The sequence below is a fragment of the Geospiza fortis genome, unplaced genomic scaffold (genome assembly GCF_000277835.1).
Source record: "Geospiza fortis unplaced genomic scaffold, GeoFor_1.0 scaffold1696, whole genome shotgun sequence".
Classification (NCBI taxonomy): Eukaryota; Metazoa; Chordata; class Aves; order Passeriformes; family Thraupidae; genus Geospiza; species Geospiza fortis.
The window spans coordinates 84,983-102,028 of NW_005054764.1; the positions used below are offsets into that span (position 1 = coordinate 84,983).

The 17,046-nt window shown below is 40.9% G+C and overlaps 1 protein-coding gene across 1 annotated transcript in view; it reads right to left on the reverse strand.

Moving 5' to 3' along the window:
• DENND2B (DENN domain containing 2B) overlaps window positions 1–6,945 on the reverse strand; it is an 86,472-nt gene extending 79,527 nt beyond the window's left edge. Inside the window, exon 1 of the mRNA XM_005431117.2 lies at window positions 6,838–6,945. Coding sequence (XP_005431174.2) covers window positions 6,838–6,917 — 80 coding nt within the window. The 5' untranslated portion in view covers window positions 6,918–6,945. The remainder of the gene's footprint in view (window positions 1–6,837) is intronic.
• Window positions 6,946–17,046: the final 10,101 nt, after the last annotated feature.

Below are 17,046 nucleotides of genomic sequence, written 5' to 3' on the forward strand. Positions count from 1 at the left end.
CTTGAGCCCTGCTCAGCTGCCAGGAGATCTCCCACAGCAGAAGGAGAGGTCCCAGTCCAGGCAGTGGGGAAGAGGCTGGGACATGCTGAGACCACGCGAGCTTAACTCACACCACTGGCCTCTTGCTCTAACAAAGTCCCTGATAGCTGCTCTGGCTGGAAAAACTGGGAGATGTTTTAGCCCCAGCCACCCCAAAACTGATGGGGTTTTCTATTTTAAAATAAAAGTGAATTTTTTTTATTTTAAAATAAAGATATTTAAAAGCCCTGGCTTCCTGCTTTAGGCATATATAACTGACTCTCCTTTTCAAGCTGCTCTCACTCCTTCCTCCTCAGAACCCTCAAATAAAACTTGCGTGCCCAAATATGCGCAAAACAGTATCCACTAACCTTCCAAACCATGCACAAATGTCAAAAGTTGTAAACAGCCAGCAGCCACTTCTAGACCTGCTGCCTTCCCTGTTCCTGTGCACTAAGTGTAAGCCCAGGCAGAGAGCACCTTTCAACTTTAATTAAAATGCAGCCTTTCATCTGTAATTGAAATGCAGCCATCCACAAGAGAAACAAGCAGCCTTTCTATCACTCACAGCAATACTTCAACATCCTAAGCAAGGAAAGAGTAAGAGATGAGAAAATACTTTATCATAAGTGTGCTAAGACAATGGTAATCACACAAAAATTAGTGGGAAAATTGCACACATTAGAATTTCAAATAAGATCAAAACCTCATTGCTTTAGAGCAACACAGAGAGCTGAAGATGCATCTTTTGATTTGCAAGTTATTACAGCCTTCATAATGCTCTCCAATTAGAAAACTCAGGGTATGTAAAAAAAAATAAATCTCATAGTCTTTAAATTTATATTCACGTGAAATACATGAATGCAATTAATTACATTTTGTTTATCTTACTGGTAACCATGTTTTTACAGTAGGACCAGGGCTCCACTGTGGTGGATGCAGAGTTATCTCCCTCCCAAGGCTCTGTAACAAATGGGGAGGGAGTTGTTCAGTGTTGTCCTCCCCTTTCTGCCCCTGGAGTCATCCACCCTGGATGTGAACACAGCTCTTCTGCATTAGTCACAGGATAATTCATTGTCAGTGCAGGCAGACGGGATCACATCCGCATGAATGACCTGACAATAAATTTGGGCAGTGCCTACAGTTCCACACAGAGCTGAGGAGCACTGCTTAATGTGCCTTTTTTTTTTCTTGTATTAGGAGTAGCAGAAGGATCGAATGAATAAGAATTAAAGGCATAATGCTACATATTTGATAACACAAACAAATGGCCCTACATTTGCGTCCATGAAGGGATGTCTCTAAATGAGAGCCAAGTCCTGCACAGACGTTGCCTCTCTGAAGATGACTCTTCTCCCTAAACAGAGGAGTTTTCCTCAAGACATGAGATTATCTTAGAAATGAAAAATTTACTGTAGAAAGGGAAGAGACTAAAGCACTCTAAGGACAAGCCAGCAGAGCAAAATAACTGCCAGCCCTACTCGAGCACTGACAGCAGAGCACTGCTTAACTCCAGCACTGGATGTATCTACACATTCTTTTATTTAAGAATTCTGGAGGTGTCAAGTCCTAAGGCAAAATATTTCTAGACTTCTGCCCAGCCCATAACCACATAATCCTTTCAAGGGAAACAAAGTATTTTAGTTGGATTTAGTAATATGGACCAAGAATTAATTTCACTTTAAAATAAATAAATACATTTGATATAAAACTGAATGAGCTTGGTTTGAGTATGACTGATTTTGGAAGTGATCACACATCTCAGGTTTTTAAGGCTGAAGCACAGGCACAAAGTCTTCCTTCAACTAAGATTTTTCTAGAAGCTTTCTTAGTTTCTAAGACTTTTCTAAGACTGTTTCTGCCTTGAGAGAAATGCAGTAATAAAACACAGGACCTTGACATGCATGTGAAATGGCTGAGCATGGACCTGTGTACATGATGGAGACAGGAAACCAACCCAAAACAGTATTTCTAGTAACCAACCCATGGGCTTACTTTGTTAAGAAATGTAAGTCATTCTTTCATTTGATACTTAAAGAATTATAAACAATCCACCTGAAACATTCCTGGGGTGTGTCTAGTTACATTAGTCCAGACTTTGTGGTGCTTCTCTATTCTCTTCACAGGAGGTAAGGTAGCTCCACCAATTAAATTTCTGTCCTATTAACTTAAATTCTGGAGAAGGAAGAAGTTCTGAGCTACAAAGCCAGTGCAAACACATCTCAGCAGGTTAGGCTAATGGGGGTGACAAACTCTCAGTAACATCATTAATGTCCTCACATGCTGCTGAGAGATAAAAACCAAAGCCTATATTTAGAGGTTGGTGGGTACTCAGCTCAGTTCTTCCCAAGCAAGAAGATCCAACTCATGGTATCAGATTTCAGTTTTAACTTAGTGTATTTGGCTCAAAGATTCAACTAGGAGTATTTAGAAAGATGTTTTATGAGCCTTATTTGAATAGACACTTTGTAACTTGGTGCTCGTGGCAAATTGCAGATGTAATCCTTCTTTTGCACAAATCTCTGGTGTCTTGCTATAGCACCCCCTGACATCAGCACCCCCAGTTTATTGTGCCAGTAAATCATGATTGCTCAGCTGGAGAACATCCTTCACCAACATCCTCTGGTGAGGACACCACCTTTCCTGTGGAGCTTGGGTGGAAAGACAGCAATCCACATCACAAAATCCAGACTGTGACAAAACACCTGTGATTCCAATGGCACAGCTTTCCTTGGACACATAGCCACTGAGAACAGTTTTCCTCAGACATAGTCCTTTTCCACAACTGGAGTCAGGGTTGCTTTCTGCCTTGGCTATCTTCCCAAATCAAACTCAGAGACGCTAAATTTGAAGGTTTGTTTGAATGTTTGTTCTTGCTCATCACAGCAGTCCCTCTATATATTCTACCAAAGTCACCATGCTAGTAAAACATTTACCTGCAGCAAACAATTTTTGTTCATTGTAATTGTTTTTGTAAAATGTTTTTGAGCTTTCCAAAGCCCTCTTCTATTCTCCAAGTTGGGACCCATACATAAGGCACACCCTGTACCACAGAAAATTTTACATGCAAAGAGAAATTCTGCCACGTACACTGGAAGAAGTCTGTATCTCCAAAATCTGATGTTATTTATGCCTCAGGCAATAAACTCAGGTAAAAAACTGAATCAATGGGGTCCTCTAAAAACAAGCCCTTCCTGTGCTTCAGTTACTGCAGCATTTGAGAAGGCTCAAGTGTATAAAATGCCTTGAGATGCAGAGTTAAGAGATGGCATATTAGCCAGAGGCAAAGACATTAAGAATTGTTTACAGAAGTTATGTAGCCACACAACTCTAAATATTTTTCAGCTCTGGACTGGTTCTTGTTGCATCTAGCACCTCAACCTGAGCTGCAATTTTAAGATATAATGATATATTAATATATAAATCTTTTGTTCAGGATTTTTTTTACTCCTTGTATCTGTCATATTACACAGCCTACAAGTTTGAAAGTCGCATTTTGCTAACTAGAGCCTGACTTCATAGACATAACTATTGCCCTGTTTTAATATGGTGATTAGTACAGCGTAGAGGTGATTTTTAAGTCAAAGACAGTATTGCCATTTCTACATTAACCTTTGATTGCACTGGAAAAAACACAAGTTTTGGACAAATACTAATAATAAATAGAGTTTCTGATAAAACCCAAATACTCCAGATAAACATGAAATCATTTGCTGAGGGAAAGCAAGCCACATTGTAAGGAGAGAGAGCTACAAACACCACTATGCCTTTCTGTGACTTCCGTTCTCCTAAGGTTTCCTCAGAGTTACACTGATCCTCATAACAATGGTGCAATCAAACTCATTTGATGCAACAGGGTCGTGATTGTGCACTAGCCGCAATCATGCTAAGGGCTCTTTTGTCCCCTGCTGAAGGATTAAGAAGATTTCATAGAGCTGCTTCCTGCCAGAATTGCTAAGAAGTCACTTCCAACTACACACAAGGTGCTTTCCTATCCTTCCATTCCTTGGCATTCACCTCAGTGACTCACAAGGAAGGATTAAAGTTGTACTCTGGAAGCTCACTGAAAGCCAGAGTCTCCTTTTGTAAGCATAACAACCCTTCTGCAATTTCTCCAATTTGCTTCCTGTAACTGACTCTTGTTCCAAACAACATCTGAATGTTCCCTCTGGCTTGGACCAAAAAAGCATTCCTGGTCCAAGGTTCAGTCACTGACCATGAGAGTTAGCAGGTGCCTGGAGAAGAGAATAAAAACGTGCAGCACAACTTAACAAGCTTAAGTCTGTTGACTCAGAGATTTTATTTCTGTGACTAAAAGGCTTTGAAAGATTTTTCTTCCATGGATTTGTCTGATTGCAGCATCACATAAGAGTAAGTTTAATGGCTTAAAAACATGCTGCTGAAAAATGCCTTCTTTTCAACTGATTCTCAACCTGTTATCTTCTGGTTTCATTTGATTTGTATTAGTTCTTAAATGCAAAGAGTATTTTTTCCCTATTTATCATCTCTGTTCTATATATAATTTCAGATACTCCTCTTCCCCTTCAATCCCTTCAATTTCCTTTCTAGGATGAAGAGTCACAATAAATCTACTCTTGTCTTGTAGTGAAAATATTTCCTACCTTCAACCACACTTGTCATTATACAATTTTCCCATTCGGAGCACAGTCAAGTTTTCTGTTCTAACACACACAAAAATCTCAGGTTTTAACAAGTGGTGAATGAACTTCAGGTACCTTTAAAAAAATGCATGAGTGTGGTTTTGTTTAAAACACTTCATTTGCTTCAGATCCAAGAGTTCTTTTTCCCCTCCTGTGCTCACAGCAGAAACCCATGAATCTCACAACCAGATTCTGAGGTGAAACTCAGTTATCTTCCCAAATCATGTCCTTGCTCTGTTCTCTGTCTTTCCCTCATTTCCTGAAGTGCCATTCAAACAACTCTGGTGGAAAAATGGCTCTGGTGATTCATGACAGCTAATTCCCGCTCTGGTGAGGACCAAGGGAATTTTAGTTATTGCAAGAATCTTAATGCCTGCAAAGCATGCAGCTCTATGTATGTTTACTTGGAGGCACCTTCTTTCCACTGAGGATTTTTATTATTAAAATTTAAATCTGTGATCTACAGAGATCTGAATCACAGCCAAAGTAATTAGAAAGATTTCTAGAGTCTTTACTGACCTTTGCTTCTGACCTATAAGGAATCACAAAATGTTGAACCAGCTGATGTCACCATATCCCTGAATCACACCTTGCATCTTAGAATGACAGAATCATTGAGGTTGGAAAATACCTTTAAGACTACCAGCTGAACAATCTTGAAACAATAAACCCCACCAAAACTAAGACTGACAAGAAAATAACTCTTAAAAACATATCTTAGCAAGCAGGAGACTGCTACACCTGTTATGCCAGTATCAGCACTAACTGAAACTGCTATCAAGTTATAAAGTACATTTGCAGGTTTCCAAATGCCCAGTCAAATCCCACAATAAATAGAGACAGTGACAGTTCAGTTTAAGTGAATCTTTGAGCATGCTTACAATAACTTTTGCAAGCTTTAAACTTTTATGATGCCAGCACTTACAACACTGATTTACAGTCTGACTCAAAGGAAGAATGCTCATGGTTGGCTCAGGTAACATCCTCTTGCAGGGTTTCTCAGAGACAGGTGAAGATTACATAAGGCAAAATAATAGATGGAGAAATGGTGCATGGCCACCTATTCATCTCATCCCTTGTTGTGCAAGTGCACCTTAAAGATTCTCCTTAGCTTCAGGCTCTTACTTGTACTTAGAAAAATCTCTTCCTGACAAATTCTAATTGAAACAGATGATGATGATAAGGAAAGACAGTTTATTTGACAGTTACTATCCAATAACTTAGTATCCCACAGTACTTTTTAAGCTATTCAGAATGGAAATTATTTCGAAATAAGAGACTTGTCCATTTTTTGGTGCTGGGAACATGGGTCTAGACTTTGGCAATCTGTCTGCACTGGTAGAAGGACAATAGACATCTTGAGAGCTCCAGAGATCATTAAGTAACTGTTATTAATATCTACATATTAATATCTCTCTAGAAATTCCATCAGCCCCCCTGGCCCTCATTATTTTATCTTTTTACTATTTTGTGCTAGATGGCAAACACACAAACTGGGAAGTGTACAAAGCTATGGACCCCACCTCTGCTGAGCTCTACCACAGCATAATATACCTAATAAAAAAACCAGAATGGATGCTGGTTGTCTGCATCTTTCTTTGACTGCACATTTTAAAAAGTTTAGTTTTTCCCTTAACTGTGAATTACAAAGGTAATCTACTTTGGAAATTATTTTAATGCTACAGAAAGGACAAATAAGCAAAGCAACAGATGAGCCCTGTACTTTACATTCAGCCCTTTCCTACCCACTGCCTGACCTGCTACAGGAGACAGTCTGACCATGGTCTGTGAAGGCAGAAACAGCAGAGGAAATGTGACACAAACCAACATAAAACACCAATTGGAGATTGCAGCACAGGAGAGCTACCATGCAATCATATGGCTGAGGAATTCAGCCCAAAATTTCTGAGCTCTATACAGCACCTTCCACACAGGTCCTTGCTTGCAATCACTCCCATCAAAACCAGCCCATGAGTAGCAATTGTTCAATAAGAAACCTTTCTTCATACCTTGGGTCCTCCACTCCCTATGAAAAACTTCCCTCAGCCCAGCAAAGCTCTCTTTCTGTCAGAATAGAGGTTGCTTACCCTGGAACAGACATCTTGTTCCAAACACAGACTTTACTCAAAATCTACAAATCCTGCAGTTGTCCACTTACCTATCCAGAGTGTCCTGAGGCACTTTACTCCCTCCAGCTCTGCTGTTGACACTGCTGTTCTTGTTGGCAGTCATGGTCATTTCTGCTTTCTAGAAATGTGGAGATCTGTGAGAAGAAAAGTCAATTAAGCTTCAGCAAGCCCAAATGACAACTAACTCCTTGAAATACTATTCTGTGTAAAGGCAGAACTCCAGGTTGCTTTTCATTCTATAAAATGCAATCAGTGTAGTGATGATCCTGAAAAACGAAACCCTCAACTGCTGGTATTGCACATTCACAGCCAAATTTGCCACAGCCCAGTGCTATAAATGGAAACAACTTATGAGAAGTAGGTGTGTGGCTCAGGTGCTGGCCAGTCTGACGTACAGAGCTTGATATCAAGCTCACAAAAGATCACAGGTTTGGTGTGGTTCTTCCATCCATCAGAGTATGTGGAGATGCCAGCAACAGCACTGTGTGATACTTGCAAGCACCATAGCTGTGACTGGAAGTTTGACCACACCACAGCTATCCCAAGGAATAAAAAAACCTTTCTCTCCTTTAAAGTGCAACTCTATTATGGAAATATATTCTAATAGTGAAATTTATTCAATGATGAAATTTGGAATATAATTTTCAAATCTGATTGTGACATGAAAATATCACAAGCAGTTTTCTCTATTGACCTCAAGATTCTTTAAGTAAAGCTGTCTTCGGACAGCTTTTAAAACCTCAGGTAATATAAAGAACCTTTATCAATTCCTAGCTGTTTTTTAACTATTTGGTAATCCCAAAAACAGTGAACTTGATTTCAGCCCTGTGTATCAAGTTATGTGCCCAAAAGGTGGGTCTCACTTCTGCGACACTGCTGCCCACTGGCAAAGAAACGGCGCAGTACCATGATTTATTTTGCCTTCATTCTGCTCTCTTAACAGCAATGTCATGCTGTGACTAAAGGGAGAACATGATGATATGGGTAAAGGCCAGGATGTCATCCAAGGGATGCAAAAGCAGGAATCCCTAATATCATTGGGATATCATTAGCCCCTCCATTGACTATATCCAATGTTTCTCCAGTGTAAAGCACAGCTCTTAGTGGCCATTTCTTCTGTCATTGTAATCCCTTGAGGAATATTTTGCAAAATGAGGGAGGAATGTATTTTCATGTCGTGATAAGATTCCTAAAATACCAGAAGAGTCCCTTGAGAAAGAAAAGGAACAGTATTTACTCCACCTGATGCTTACAGGAGTCATTTATGAAGGATTGTGTGGCTCTGCTGGCACCAGTCTGGATGGTTTCTAAGATGCTGCTTACTTTATAAACTAAAATATCGACCATGGTTTACAGCACTGCCACCCAGGGTCTGACCAGAACTACCAATTTTTACGACCATTAACAGCATAGCTAATGCAAAAATAAGGAGTGTTGCAAAACTTCTTGTTTACTCAAACCCACAGGAAGTCCAGACTGCTTGAGAAGCCACTGTAATGTGATGCTGCAAAACAAGCTGGGGGCTGACAACACACAAAAATCCCTGTACTAACAGACCTATCACAGTCAAAGGACATTCTCTAAACCACTTTATTCCAAGCAGTTCTGCCACAAACACGGTCAGAAAATCTGCAGACTGCAGCTCCAGAGGCAGAGTAAATCATGCTGACCACAGACTCAGGTCTACTTGTCCTTCTCTGCTGCCTTGTATCAATTTTCCCAGATTAAGCAGAGATTTTTTTCCCCTGGTTGGTAACATTTTTTTCTAGGCTGAAGCTCCCTAAATTCCTCCAGTGTCTCATTGTTATTGTTAGCGTTACATTATCAAGATTACAGGACTGTTACAGAACTGCCTGTTCCGACTGGAAAAGGGATTGCTTGGGACAAAAAAGGCAGCCTGCTAATGCTGGCCAAGCTTTCTAGGACTGTACATTCCACAGAGAGTAAGCAGTTTTTTTAATGTTTTCCACACACCAGTTCAATACTTCTACTGTGTTAAATCTAAATCACTTATTAACACTTAATGTGAGAAAAATAAGAGAGATAAACATGACATGAGGAGAACAATAGCTGTTAGCATGCATGTGTAACATTAATTTTCCAAGATCTGCTTTTTTGTTCAAGACAAAAAAAAAGCTGAAGAGACCCTCAAAAAGATGGGAGACTGATCTGACACATTAAAAAAATATAGTGTGCTGCTGGTTTTGAGATTTCACTTTTCCCAAACCCAAAAAACAGAAGGGGGGGAGGGAAGAAAAGTATGTCAAAGCTTGATAAAAATCATCATCCTCAACATTTAAAAGGAGTGATTATTTAAATGTTACATTTCAAAGCCTCCTTAAAAGTCAAATAGAACAAAGTGGCTTGCTTTCAACTAAAGACAAACTGAGTTCCTAAAGACAATTTCTCAAGATAGGTCAAATTTACTGATATAAATGTGCTCCTTCCCATGCAGCTGAGACTGTGATATATACGGTGATATCAAATGACTTTTCTATTTTTCAATTTTCCTTTAAAGCTTATTTTGGATGAATGTTTTAATGCAGGTGATATCATCCCAGCATATGCAGAAAAAATGCAAACAACATGAACGTGGCAGAAAAGTGTTCAGTCATTTACAGAAGTGCCTGTAAGGAAAGACTTATATCACCCCAAAAAAACTCACACACACTCCCCCCCCATCCACCACTGCATCCCAAAAATAAAGGGAAAAAAATAAAACAGAGACAAAGAAACAAGAGAGAAAACCTAAACTAGGGAGAGAAAACCTAATGTAAATGTTATTGTTATACAGAAAGTTATTTTATAGCCTTCAAATGAGTTTGACAGCCTGCAACTTTATTGAACCTTTGTAGGGTCAGAATCACATCCCTTGGGCTTGGGTGAGAGCATTCCACATTACACTATTTGCAAATTATTCTTCACAAAGCAATGAAAACCAAAATCTCTCAAGTATTGTGACATACTGTTAAAAACAAATCCAAAAAAAATCATGTCACACAAATTCTGCATTGCCTCATAAACCATCTAACAAACCTGGCCTAAAAATGCAGAACTCTTTCTTATTTGTAAATGTAAATAATTCCCCTGAAACCCTTACTTAGCCATAATTTGCGCTTTGCTCCAGATGTGGTTTTACTAATTTCACTAGGATAGCTCTCAAATTGGCAATTTAATGAGCCCAAATGGTAGAATCATTATATCAATTTTGCCTGAAACATCCACAAACCATTTATCAGGATCAAAAACTAAAGATGACAGGCAAATATGAGAAATTAGGTGATGGCAACATGGGATCTGCTGCTCGTGCTAGGCTAGGGTTCAGCATCCTGACTAAATAGGGCTGCTACAAAGTGGATGTTTCCTAAGAGATCTTTATCATTGCAAGAAGCTCCAATGACAGAATATTTCTCATGGACCATCTTCCCCCCTGTTTATGGTATACTTACACCTTTAAAATTTAACTGTAGCTTGGAGATTTTAATGGGGCACTGAAAGCCATCACACTTTGGGTTAATGAACAGTACAGCATCACTGAATGTCTAATTCCACTAACAGGTAATGGGTAAACCCTCTGCTCCTCCTCTCTGCAGTTTAAAATTATTCTTAATTTCCTAAAGCATCCCAACACTTTGGAAGCACCCACCCTCAATCCCACAACTGAAAAAGTGGAAGGGTGGGGTTTTTTTCACTAAAAGTTGTGAATGGGAGTGGGTTGAGCAGTGAGGCTTAGAGCAAGCCCCTGAAAAGTCAAGGCAACACAGATTGCTTAAATTGCTTTTTAGTTTCAAGAAAGCCTCCTGCTTTCTAATACACAGTGTCTATCTGTTAGCACATTCCAAGAACTGATTTCTTCCTCTCCTTCTGTGGAAGGTGAATATCATTGAACCCAGAAGAACAGTTTACATGTGGTGTCTGATGGCTTGGGAACCTCTGAATGTAAGTTCCCAAGCCCTCTCCTGGCATTATCACTATGTCTTGTAATCTACTTGAGATCTTGAGTTCTGATTGAGTTTTCATGCAGATTACCTTCCCCTTGAAATTCCACTGATCTGGGGTCTGGAAAGTATGGGAAAATACTACTCCTTTGGTCTGTCCCACAGGGCAGAGACCTGGAGGCATAACAGGAAGTCATAACAGGGAAGAACTACAGGCGGCTGAAACAAACTCATGTTTTTGAAAAACTACAATAAACACAGACTTTCATAAATATATTTTAATAATTGATGTGTCTACTTATTTTTCACTTAATAGTAGCTGCAACAGAATGGCTTTAGCCATTAATAAGTTAGCTTAACACATTAATTTGCTTTTCTGAGTGCTTTGAGGGAGCTTGCCCACACATCTAGAGGTGTAATAGAGCTGAATGTTTGTTTAGGAGTTACAGCCTGCTTTGTGACAATTTGCCTACTCCCTTCCAGTAAAACAGATAATTATGTCCTTCCAGAATGACATCAGTTCTGATGAACTGGAAAGCCCAATAAAATGTTTAAAGATTGCTGCCTTGAGAGGGCGTCTGCAGAGACTCCTGAGAACATTGTTACCAGGCTCATCAGGAATACCCGTTCTCTGGGCTGGGATTAACTCCACAGTCTCATCCAAAATTTCCCTCCCTATAATCCTCAGCCTGTGGATTTCAACCAAGTCAGTGACCAGTCTCTCTGCTAAGCTTTCACAGCTAGGTGGCAACTTTAATTCTAGCACAAACTTCCTACTATAACCAGGAGGACTGGTGAACTTGGCTGCCATTGACCCTTGCAATGCCCAAACCACCCTCTCAGCACTTCAGTCCCCCCTGAACTGGTACTACTGGGAAACTGATGTTACAGCACCTACTTGAGGCAAAAGAAGTTACCTCCCCCAGGCACTCTGACCAAAGCAAAAACAGCTCTCCATGCACCCTTCACCCTCCTTTCCTGTTTTTCTGCCACCTAAAATGCTTCGCCCTTTTCTGATGTTCTTGTTCTTTCCTATTTGGTACCTTTATTCTGTCTTCCTCACCCTACTTTATCTTCTTATTACTTCATTTATCTTCTCCCCCTCCTTAATTGAAAGTGGGCAATATCTGGTGGAGAGAACAGACCTTACTTGAAATATATTGCAGTCCAAACCTAATGTCTGAACTAGGTAAGAACTTAGGGCTAAGCTCCTCCATTACCCTTAGCAATCCTAGGGCAACCACAGCTTTCAAACTGAAAAGAAAACAACACGAAAATCAACGAAGAAGACATTTAGAGAAGAAGGCATGAACAGAAAACATGTCTGTTATTGAACCAGAAATTAGTCTTTCCTTTTGTAGGCTGAAGAAAAGGTTTGGGTTTGAAAAAAATACATTGACTATTTTAATTGAAAAACTACATTGACTATTTCAAGCTTAAATATCTTGATTTGAGATACCAGGGTAGAAAGGGTCTACTTAGAAACTATGCCCAACATATATCACAATTCTTTGGTATTATTCTTCTTTTGTTCTTTCCCTTCATCCTCAAGATTTTTGCATAAAAACAACCATTTAAATCTCAGGAGCTCACCTGTTCCTGTTGCTTACTCCTCAGTGAAGTCATAATGCTCTAATAGTGACATCAATACCATTTGCACAATAATGAATTGCTTCTTGTGACACAAAAACCAAATTATAAATTTGCTAAGGAATGAGAGTTGGGTAGCTTTGAGGAACAAAGATTCTTTTTCATTAATATCTCTTGTGTCACAAAGGATACAATAAATAAGAAAATAGAGAGAGATTTCCCACAGGGCGTGACCAGTCTCTAAAAACATCCCAATGCAATTCACAAAGTGAACAAACAAAGACAAAAGTCTTAGTAAGTCTTAGAAGGAACTTCCCAGTTGAGCTGACACCAATGACTGAGCCCTCCTCACACCAAGGCTGACTGACAAAGTCTGCCAGACAGCTGAGAAGCATCCTGGCTTTGCAACTGCTGTAGGTTTTGATTTGTTAGAGCATCATCTGAGAGCATCTACATGGGTCACAGCCATCCTACAGAGCACCCTGCTGTGCCCAGAGTTGTCAGCACACCTCCCTTCCTGTCAGGCACATGTGGCTCCCTCTCAGAGCCCTGCTAGAGTAAGAATTGTAAAATTATTAGCAGTTATAGGCCTTGCAAAGTGTTGTAATGATAAATGATAAGAGGAAGGGCAATCATCTTTGGATACCTCAGTAAGGTCAAGAGCTGACCTGTGGTGATAGCATGAATCTCCTTCTGGTTACATCACTGTGTGTAAGTGACTGTTCTGAGCCAGTATCTCCCACAAGCAGGTCCTGTCCATGATACCCAAGCTGGAAGTGCTAATGCTTCCAGTGGAGAAACTATTCATTTGCACGGACTGTCTCAATATGATGATATAAAAGCACCCTGGGAGGATGAGGTATGGGCTGGACACCTCATGGATATAAGTGGAAAACACTGGCCAAAGTTGTCTTGGCTTGTACAAAGCTATGAGAACAACATTGGGTCTGTCTCTTTAGCTCTTGGCAGTTACGCAGGGAATCTGTAGAAAGGCACACAAAAGATTTTAATTCCCCTAGAGAAGATCTTAACTCCCCTGTATCCAAAGTACATCCAGAAGTGAACCTGGACACAGGCATTAGCAGCAACAAATGGGATGGCAACTAAGTCCATTGTTTGTATTAGGGATTTGTGCAGGAACCTTTCAGGAAGGTATCTGTTTACATTTAGAAATTATGTTCTTGCACTTAAAGCAACATCTGCAGGATGCAGAAGTTCTGAGCTGTGTTGGAGCTCTGACAGGGATTTCAGCCACAGTCTTAGGAAACCTGTTTAGAGGTAAGATCCACAAATTCAGTGCCAGAGATTAAAGCCCACCACCCACATTCTGGCATTTGGTTGAAAGGCTCATTTTCTCAAAGGTACTCCTATTTTTCCTACTACATCGGGAATCTATCCAAATCTCCAAATGTCACTGCTATACCAGAGATGGAGGCTTAAAACTGGCCTGATTTGAGGCAATGAGCAGCTCTCTCGTGCACAGTGGCTATCTGATTCAGATTCCCTTCATATCTATGAACACCTTGGCTACCACCTCCCTCTCCTTCACAATCTACATGTCCCAAGCCAAATGAAATGAACCCAAGCCCCCTGTGCTCCCAGGACGATAAACTGCAATGAGGTGTGAGCAGCCTGACTGAAAGGTATGTCCATGCCCTGCCTAAAGTTCCCACATCAGACATTTAAGTAAAGAATTATCAGAGAGAAACATGGAGCCAGAAAAATGAGTGAATCCCAACCTCCCTCCTAGCTGCTGAAACAGAGGACGTATGTAAGAGAAGAAGCAGAGAGGAGGGCTGAGGTTCAGACAAACATCAGAAGAGCTCAAGACTGGTAGAGCAAAGGTGAGGTGAAGGATAGCTAACATACTATAAGAAAAACACAAATGGGAAACAAGAAAGTGAAGAGATTTTTTTTTAATGAAAGAGCAATAAGAAACCCCAGGTGGGGAGAGAAATACAGACCCCTTCTTCCCCTCCACACTGGGAACACACTCTGTGTCCCCCAGAGAAAGCAGCCCAACTTTCCTCATGCTCCAGGATGTTTTCATTCCATGGCTAAAATCTTCCTCATTTAATAAACTTGGAATTTTTCTGAAGATACTTCAGGAAAAATGGATCTGCAATACTGACATGAGACTTTACCAAAAGACACATCTATTGCTGCAGTCCTGCAAAGCAGGTGTAAGTCCATGAGAGTGAGAAGTGCTCAGGGTCTGCATAGCTGCTCATTCAATACACAAACTCAAATCTAAATTCAAGTTTTTGAGTCCCTGATTCATGGGTAGAAGCCTCATCCCCCCCCACACAAACAGCCCTGCAGTGATTGCAGGAGACTTGCTGTTCCTAGATTCCTGCCGTTTCTTTACAGAACTGGTTATAAGGGAGATTAGAGGAAAAAGAGAAGAGGAAAAATGACTGAGAGGATATTGGCAAAATGACAATATAGCAAAATGACAAAAACTAAGCACAGCAAACTACTTATTCCCTTTGTTAATGAAAATTATAGTAGCTATAGCAACAAAAATGGGGCAGGGAGAAAAAGAAGTCCAAGACACTTCAATATCTCCAAAGAACACAGCTTTCTAATATGGCAAATCAAGATTTCTGGCACCAGCAGCTCCTACAAGACAGGGCTGTAGTAGTGCACCATGGTTTCAATTAAAGGTACCAATCATTACCCAGTACATCTGGGCTCAGCAGTTGACAGGCAACACCATCTCTTCCAGTGAGCCACAATCCTTCAGGCACTGAACTCGCTTCTCTTGCTGTATGATGGGCCCTGCAGCCCCATTTCTGGTGGATTTACCTCATATTGCCTGTCAAGCCCTGTGACAGAGCGACTAATGTCACTGCCCAACAGAGACCTCTCCTGTTCCCAAGCCTTTGTGCCTGCATCCCCTCACCAGCCACCACACCCGGATATCCCTGTGGGTGCTGCCCACAGCACAGCCCTGCACTCAGCAGGCATCTCAGGGAGAAAGGCATTTCAGTTCCCTGCTGCCTGGGTGTATTTTCCTTCTCAAATACACACACTTGCAAGCTCAAAGAGGGGAGGAATGTCTGGCACTTCTGCGGTGACCATCTGGCAGAAGCACTGCTCCATTTTCTGGCAACTTGACCAGAGTCTTAGAACAATTATTTCAATTCCTGATTCAAGCACTGGAGACAGAAGATCAAGTTACATTTCTCTCCAGCCATCAACACTAATTCAGTTTTTACTAAGTCAGCCTTGCTGGAATTTCACTCTTCCACACTAAAACCAAAAAGAAAAAAAAAGGAAAGTGTGAATCTACACTGAAAAGCCAGTAGAAGAAACATAAGGAATTTCAAGAGTTGCCCTTCATGAATGTAAAAAATGCCAGTAAGATCCAAGAGAAAAGGAACTGTTTCTTCCTAGAAAGAACATTTTTATAAGATAAAATGATGAGGAACTGGATGTATTGAAAATTACATGAAATCATGGTACTCTGTGATATCCCCTGTCTTTATAACAACCATGTAAATAAGCTTTCTTGCCTTACTGTCACAAGCTGATTGCGAGTTAGAGAGAGTGCCTTCCCACCTATGGCTCAGCCACAGGTATCCACAGGCATCAGCAGAGGCGCTTTTCCCAAGGTAAGGGTTCAGCTCCCACAGCTCTGACCTTTGCCATCTGTATGAAAGGAAAGTTTCAACAAACTACCACAAGCAAAAGTGTTATAAATCACCTTTCATCAGGCCTCCAACCACTAGCCAGAGAAACAACTGGAAACACTTAAACCTGTTTTAACATTCCTTGGAGGAGGAGGCAGGGAAACACTTCCCCATCTACCCACTGGAGCTGATTGCAGCCACCAAACCACTCTGGACAGTGCCCAGCAGGGAAAGAAAACCCAGCAGCAGCCACAGAAACTCCAGCTCTGTTCCCATGCGCACTGCATCCAGAGTGGCGGGAGGGAACCGCAGGGGTTTAGAAGGAGGCAAACAGAAACAAATCCACAAACAAACTGTGAATGTATCACATATCTTTTAAACCTTCACATGCTGGGAGACACTATTTGATGATTTGAAAGAGCTTCTCTTCTTTCCTTTTATGAAAATGATTTACATGCAGCTGTGTACATGACATGTTGGAGCCTTCTCAAGAGACCAGCCGCTGTTGCAAAGACCTCACACTTCTATGATAGGAATTTCATAAATGAAGGCACTAACTATCTTCCCAGATGCAGGCTTGAATAGACCCACTGTGCTGGAGAGTTCTGCTGAGGGAACAATCTTTCTTCACAGCCCACAGAGCAGGAGTAAACCTGACACAGAGGAGCATTACAGCCCAAACTGCTTCATTCTCAGATTGGAGAGAGAGACCCACAGGGGCTGTCAGACAAGCACTGCCCTCATCACACAGGCCTGTGAAGAATGCTCCCAAGCTTCCCAAATCCCACTTCTCTGCTTGCACTCCAAGTCTGAACATCTGTAATGCCAGAGAGGGCACAGGAGAGCACAGCCTCAGAAACGTGTCAGGTAGAAAATGTGATCCCACGCCCTTACAGTCAGCTGGATGTGTCCAGGAATAACAAGTAGTCAGTGTGTGCAGGAACAGGGTCCCCTTTCTTGTTTGCAGTTTAGCTACAGTGCCATAATGTGCTGCCACTTATGTTTAACAATATTGAAACATGTAACCTTAACTTGAAATATTTGTGTGAAATCATTAATTTTATCCAGACAGCTT